This window comes from Tiliqua scincoides, chromosome 5, assembly GCF_035046505.1.
Source record: "Tiliqua scincoides isolate rTilSci1 chromosome 5, rTilSci1.hap2, whole genome shotgun sequence".
Lineage (NCBI taxonomy): Eukaryota > Metazoa > Chordata > Lepidosauria > Squamata > Scincidae > Tiliqua > Tiliqua scincoides.
The window spans coordinates 23,330,431-23,337,753 of NC_089825.1; the positions used below are offsets into that span (position 1 = coordinate 23,330,431).

The 7,323-nt window shown below is 41.2% G+C and overlaps 1 protein-coding gene and 1 pseudogene across 1 annotated transcript in view; one reads left to right on the forward strand and one right to left on the reverse strand.

Annotated features, from left to right (window-relative positions):
* RSU1 (Ras suppressor protein 1) overlaps positions 1-7,308 on the forward strand; it is an 88,354-nt gene extending 81,046 nt beyond the window's left edge. Inside the window, exon 9 of the mRNA XM_066628262.1 lies at positions 6,517-7,308. Within this exon, the coding sequence (XP_066484359.1) occupies positions 6,517-6,619 (103 nt within the window). The 3' untranslated portion in view covers positions 6,620-7,308. The remainder of the gene's footprint in view (positions 1-6,516) is intronic.
* Positions 306-425, reverse strand: LOC136654588 (5S ribosomal RNA; annotated as a pseudogene).
* Positions 7,309-7,323: the final 15 nt, after the last annotated feature.

A 7,323-nucleotide genomic window follows, 5' to 3' on the forward strand; every position in this document is an offset into this window, starting at 1 on the left:
TGTGGCACAAGAACTACAGTGTGGAATTTGGGTCCGGTTTCAATCCTTGCTTAACTATGAAACTTTTAAGATATCTTAAGATAAGGCTGGTGTCTGGTTAAACCAATTGCAGTGAAATCCTTGAAAGAACAGGGTGCTGCAAATATAAGAGACATGTATAAGGGCTTTAAGTTCACATTTCTTGATAGGCTGGTGGATGGTCTATTTAAAATAGAGCAAAGTTAGGATAACCTAACTTTTCCTTAGTGAAATGGTCATAGTGGATCTGTGGTGGGCAACCTTCAGTCTCGAAAGACTATGGTATAAGCCTACAGCACCCAGTAGTCCCAGGCAGTCTCCCATCCAAGTACTAACCAGGCCTGACCCTGCTTAGCTTCCGAGATCAGACGAGATCGGGCATGTGCAGGGTAACAGTTGCTGCAGTGGATCTGTATCACTTTAATAAAAAGGGGAATGTAAAAAAATGAACAGCCACTTTCAGAGGAGCTATTTGAAACTGTTAAATAATGAGTGAGGAAAGAGTTAAGCACCCTCTCCTGTCACTTCTTCAGTTCTACTAACCTTTCCAGAAGCAGCTTGATAGTGGCTGTTTGGGCAGTACTACATGAGTCTGTATGTAGAGTCTTCATGAATGTTGCTAAGGTAAGATGAGGATCTTTTGCAACAAATTTCTTGTATATATTTGGCTTGAATAAGCCATTTCCATAATGAGATGAGCCACCTACTCTACTCTTAAGCAATTCCTTGATCTGTGTAACTAACAAACGCAGTCTAAACTGTGGATATTCATATGGGAATAATTCCACCATTTATTGTGGAAGACGTTGAAGGCCCAAAGTTCTTGTGAAAGGGATGTGAAAACAATTTCAGAGAATGAATGCATTCTGGCACTTTTGCCATTTGTTGCAGTGCCATTTCTTAGCAGGATAAAAAGCTAAACGGAACAGAATAAATGATTTATTATTAATTACTTGGGCTGCCTTGTACAAGAACCAGGAATATAACTCAAATTTAAATCATAAATAAATTTTTATAGCCTCTGGGATTTAAATGACTTATGTGACCTACGAATACTAGGATTAAAGCAGAGCCACAATCTAGATCCACTTATTCACGCAAGGATCCCATCATTTTCTTTATTTTCTCGCTATAAAGAAAAGTCTGTGACATACACTGCTCTACTATACTTCAACCCCTCACTGAAACCAGTGGCATCTATTCTTTGTGGAAAAGTGGTAAATAAATAAATAAAAATAATAATCTATTCCACTGTCATGCTGTGCCCTAAGGGCTCAATCCTATCCAACTTTTCAGCACCAGTGCAGCCCTGAGATAAAGGAACAAATGTTCCCTTACCTTGAGGAGGCTTCTGTGATTCCCCTCTACCTCAAGATGCAGCACAGACCCTATTGGCACAGCTGCATTGGTACTGGAAAGTTTGATGGGATTGGGCCCTAAAGTTACACATGTGCTTAATGCTGATGTAATTATTTCCCTTCAACTAATTAGCAGCTAGATATTCCACCCACCCCAGTAGATCGAGATCCCAGCATGGAAGGAGCGGGGCTTTAACCCTATTCCCCTCTCCACTGTGTTCCAGATTGGGGGCCTAGCTGCTTTTCGCTGTGAAATTGTGTCATTGAGAGCTTTTTTCTATGACAAATAGGTGCAGTGGATGCTGTGGGGGGCAGGATTAAAGCCCTCCTGCCCCCACCTCGTGGCCGCAACCTGCAGGAGACTGATTCGCTCATCTTTTAGTTTTAAATGAAATGAACATATCAGCATTAAACATCCAGTTATGTAGTTTGACCTTTATTTGCATCACATTTATGGAACTTGAAAATATTGCTGGGGAAAAAAATAGATATATTGACATGTATATTCAACTGTCAGAAAACGCTGAATGCATCCTAAGGAGCTTCAGACAAGTAGCTTTCATACTAAGGGAGCTCAAACTGTTTACTTGGTAGCACATTTAGGGCCAAATCCTATCCAGCTTTCCAGTGCCGCTGCAGCTGTGCCAATGGGACATACACTACAAAGGCCACAAAGGGCTCCTCCAGGTAAGGGGATGTTTGTTCCCTTTCTTCGGGCAGCTGCACCAGCACTGGAAAATTGAATAGGGTTGGGCCCTTAGTCATCTGCCCAGAATGGCTCTGATGAGTGAGGGGCTGCTTACGTGGCGCATTGCAGCACCTGCAGTACTTATCATGCCACCCCCTGAGCTACACTATTGCCTCCTGCCATCTCTCTCTTGATAGCCTCTCATTCAAGAAGTTCATTTTTTTCCCTTGGCATTGCTCCCTGCCCCTCCACTACCAGTGATTGCATCATCCTAGCTGAGAATCAGCTTCTCACTTGTGAAGCTCTGATTCCCAGTTCATGCTAGTTTTATTACAGGGCATGAGATAAATCCAGTACAGATCCAGCCTTGTTATACATGGATTTTTTATGCACGGATTTGACTCCACATGAATGGCGACTGCAAATGAGAAGGAATGTGCTGTTCCCTGGAGAAGAGGAAAAATGCATCCCTTTGAAATCAGTTTAAAAAACTGAACAGTCCTTTAACAATAGCTTCCTTAATGAGGGGGGGGCAGCTGGCTGACAATCCATCAATCTTTCTCTCTCCAGGTGACCCCTCCCTTCCCCATGAGCACCTGAAAGAAATGTGATCACTTTGCATTGGTGAAGGGAGGGGCTGAATGAAGTGCCTTTCTAAGCTCTTGGAGGATTGATGGATTGTCTTCTTAATGACTCTTATCTTACATCACAAAGGTCAGCAAGGCTGTTTTTAAATCACCAGAGCAAAGAAACTTTGTTTTTTAAATTGATTTGCTATCATGCATTTTTTTGCCATCCAGGTGCATGCTTGGAACTGAACCCGAATAATGAGGCTCAACCTGTAGTTGTGGGCCTAAACCAGGATCTGGAGAACAGAGTGGCTTCAAAAATGTAGAAGTTTGGTAATCCCTGCTATGTAGGAAACATATCCTATATAACCAAATAACTTGTAAGGTTATTTCCATTGTGGTCACATGGGCATTACTTGTGCCTGATCTTAGACAAATGCTTGGAGATTCAGAATTAAATCTCTGAATATTTATGCAGAAGTCTCACTCATTTACAAGTAAATGCAGATAGAATTATAGTCTCAGTGACAGCATCTTCGGTCCCTCCCCCCCCAAAATTTTTTTTTCCTTTTTAGGGGGTGTGGATTCTTAGTATAGTATATAATCACAATACAGTAGAGAAAGTTTCATTATTTTGAAATACATGGTCAGCTTTTTTAGAAAGGTCAAAAATATAGGTGCACATCCCACAGTAGACAGAACTTACACGGCATGGCATGAAACTAGTGTGAGGGGAGAGATGTACTGACAGTACTATGCGCAAGAATGTTTTCATTTTGTGAAAGTTGCTTTTGTGCGTTGCTTCTCTTGGGACTAAATCAGTGTTTCTCAACCAGTGGAACTTGTACCACCGGTGGTACTTGAGATAGTATCTGGTGGGACCCCAAGTCTGGGGGACTTGGGACCCCCAGACCCTCACCATCTGGCAGCAAGACTGGCAACGCAATGTGGCAAGAGGCTCAGCTTGGTGGGCAGAGATCCAGCATGCACTTTTCTCGTGGTCAAAAAAACCCTCCACCTTCTACACTAAGTGTCAGTATTTCTTGCCTCACATCTGGTGATATCACTGCTTGTGGTATTTCCAATAAGTGGGCCATGCAAAGTGGTACAGCGGGGGACAAGTGTTAAGAAACACTGGTCTAAATACTTTTCTCCAAGGGCCGAGTCTGCAGCTTAGACATACTGTGAGAAAGCAATGCAATTCCCCATAGATTTAATATTGAAATCTGGCTATGAATACTAAGAGCTAAACTGTCTTATTCCTGATGTAGAAGCCTGCACTGCCACATATTAATTACCTAAAGAACAGGTTTCATTAGCCAGTTATATGTTGTTTTATCCAACACTAGCTGAGTCTATCACACATACATGTAGGATATTGTCTTATTTCCTGTGTGCCCCAAATCTGTAGGTACAAATTTTGTGCTTGTTCACTGTCAGCTCCCTCCCCCCCCCCCAAAAAAAAAATTCAGAACCCATAACATTGGCTTATCGACTTTAGCAATGCTTAGCAAATGGACTTAGCTGGGAGAAAAAAAAATTGCTTCAAAAATATTTTCACATTTTCCAGCCTCTGTAATAAGCTTGTTAAAGTTATAACCCTTAATAACAGGATTTATAGTTTCAGCATCTGAGGTTCAAGACTCTTGATTTATGCCTTAAATTGCAGCATTTAGCACTTTGTACTTTAATTTAGACAGATCACCTATTTTCTTAAATGCTTAAGTAATGTAGCAAGCTGCGGTTATTGATTCCCTCTGCATTTATTACAAAGTAGGCTGTATTTGCTGGGTCCTCTGGAGACTGCCCCTCCTGAACTGCGTACTTGCTAGTGACAGCTCAGGCCCCTGATACATAACCAAAGACCTTGCCTAATATCTTTGCAATTGCTCAGGGAATTTTTATTAAGTAAAGGCATCATTAAAGTGGACAGAATGATGAAGTTTAATGAGCATCTTTCTCCCTTATTGTTAGTTTTGCTATTGCAACTGTGGTGCCCTCATTTGTTACCTCCAGTGGGGCAGGGTAGAGAATGCAGCTGGTTCAGATTTGGCCCTGTACCTGGTAAAGATTTGCATATTTACAGGTGCTTTTCTTTTCCTGGAGAGGCTCAAAAGTGTGCATTTATAAAGAGATACACACAAAGCAAAGAGAAAAAAAAACCCTGGAAAATCTGATTACTGAGGTTTTTAATGCATTTTCAGACTGACATTAAATCCCCTAGAAAACTATTTGCCCTTTTCCTTAATGAGGAAGCTGCATACAGCACAGTGGCTCTGGCTACACTGTTGTTTAGAAAGACTGTGCCATTTATCAGTTACTATTATAACGCCAACATCTTTTTAGTTGCCACACAGGGTAATTACAGGTGTCTGAATGATGTGAAACTTCGGTTTTATGCTCTGGTCTCATTATTGTTCTGGGGGGATTTGTGTGGAGTTTCCCATTTAAAAATTAACATCCCTGGACCAATTGGCTCTTCTGGAGAGAGTAAATCTGCAAACTAATATTTTAACCTGGCCTTTTCCCTTCTTTCGTAATCAACTGCTAATGTGTGAGCATGTAAACAGGTTACAAGGAAAATATGTTAAATCCTGTTAGGATCAGCTAATGTTTGACTTTTTAAAAAAATACTCAATTTCACTGCATTTTGATTCTTTCATGTATATAAGCCAGAGCAAAGGAGTCAGAATTGTTTGTCGTGCCTAGTTCAGTGTTCATTCTTTTGGCCCTGGCTGGTCCACGCAGTTGATATTCTAGTCAGACAGGGCAACCCATCAAATTGTGTCCACGCACAGCGATAAGCGATGGTCTACTCATCATAATTTATTTTATCATCTCTAACTGTCTTACCATCTCATCACTGTAAATCACTAATGAATTATTTTCATCTCTGCATCCACATTAGATCTATGAATCTTTCCATTTCCAGCGTATTCACTGGAAAGGTGCCATATTCTATATGGCAGTGTTGACTGGGCAGACTAGATGTTTGGGGTTCCTTTGCCACTGCTAGGCCTTCTCTGTTGGGAGGCTTTGAGCCATTGAGAAGTGCTGTGAAGTTGGGAGCTTGGGGGCTCAAGCAGAAATGCAAAGAGAGCTTTGCACATGTAGTTAGACCCTTTAGCAACTCAAAATTTGCAATCAGGCTTGATTGAGTGAATGTATCAAGCTGCTTTTCCTGCTTCTTGTCTCTTCAAGAAAGGAGAATTTGAGGTTGCAGTACTTTGAGCAGCCTCTGAAGAAGAAAAAAATACTGTATCAACAAAACAAGCTCCCATTTGCATCACGTTTGTCTTGAAGGCTTTTAACTGTGGCTTAAGTAGAAATTACTCATAAATTATCCATTAATTGCTCTCGGGTGTTTGGTGTAAATCCTCTCAGCCTTATAGACTATTTAGCTTTCCTGTGAGTGCCAGCAATCTTAATTGTAGGATACTTTGTCAACATTTAATCAGGGGTCTGTATTAATGTGGCATTGATGTGTTGGTAGCTCTCTCGCGACAATCCATCACGCGGGAGCAGCCAGAGAAGATTCTGACACCATTGCTCTGTGTCACTTCACCAACCCCTGGAGTATTCCAACTAGGCAGCAGGCTCACTTTCCTTTACATTGACACTCTATCTCACCAGTTCAACCCAATTTTTGTCAATGTCTCCACAGGTTTAGAATTTAAGGAGCCTGCATTTTTTTTTTAATCTGCTGTGTAAAACTGAGATGCCTTGGTTTGTAAGTAGCAGGAACTGGAAAACACACAGAAGTGATCGATTTTAATAAGTTGACACTCTCTGCCTTCTTAAAGGAATTGTTGTGTTCTGAATTTGGAAGCCTCACATTTCCACGGTGGTGTCAAAAAATGTTCTTTGTGTTGTTTCTTTGCAGCCTTTATGGCCGACACATGCAGGCAAACCCTGAACCTCCAAAGAAGAACAATGACAAGTCCAAGAAGATCAGTCGTAAGCCTCTTGCTGCAAAGAACAAGTAAAAGAACTACCGTGTGCCATTCTGCTAAAACAGTGGTTCCCGACCTGGGAGGGTCACAACCTCCCAGGGCAGGCGTGTGTGTCTTTGGTTGGGACGCTGCGCCCTTAAGGAGGGTACCTACCTGACCAAGGACCCACAGTGCCATTACTGTGGCACTTCTGGGTTTCACTGTCACTGCCGCCAAACACAGGTAAAATATATTCGTAACATATATCCATTAACATATTCATGTCTGGTGATGGAGGCAGTGAATCCCGGAAGTGCTGTAGTAATGGCACTGTGGGTTCCCCAATTGCTATTCTCCTTAGGAGGGTAGTGTCCCAACAAAGATTGGGAACCACTGTGCTAAACTCTTTGTTTTGCATGTGTTTCGTTTTTTTAAAGGATTTACTAAATAAATCATTATTTTATAACATAAAAGCTAGGAAACTGTTTTTATATCCACAGGTGTTCACATAGCAAACTGCTTTTGTTTATTAATTCATTATTATAATTATTAGCTGTTACCACTTAAATCATGTAGTCATTTACTCGACCACAAACCACTTTATCTTCTCTCAAAACTTGTGTGCAATGTCTTTGACTTGACTAATCCACACAGCTGGCTACACTTTATTGCCACACCAGCCCATGTATCACTCTTATGTAATACTCCTAAAATTTCTTAATAAAACAATTTTTTGTACCATACGTTGCTTTCTTCTC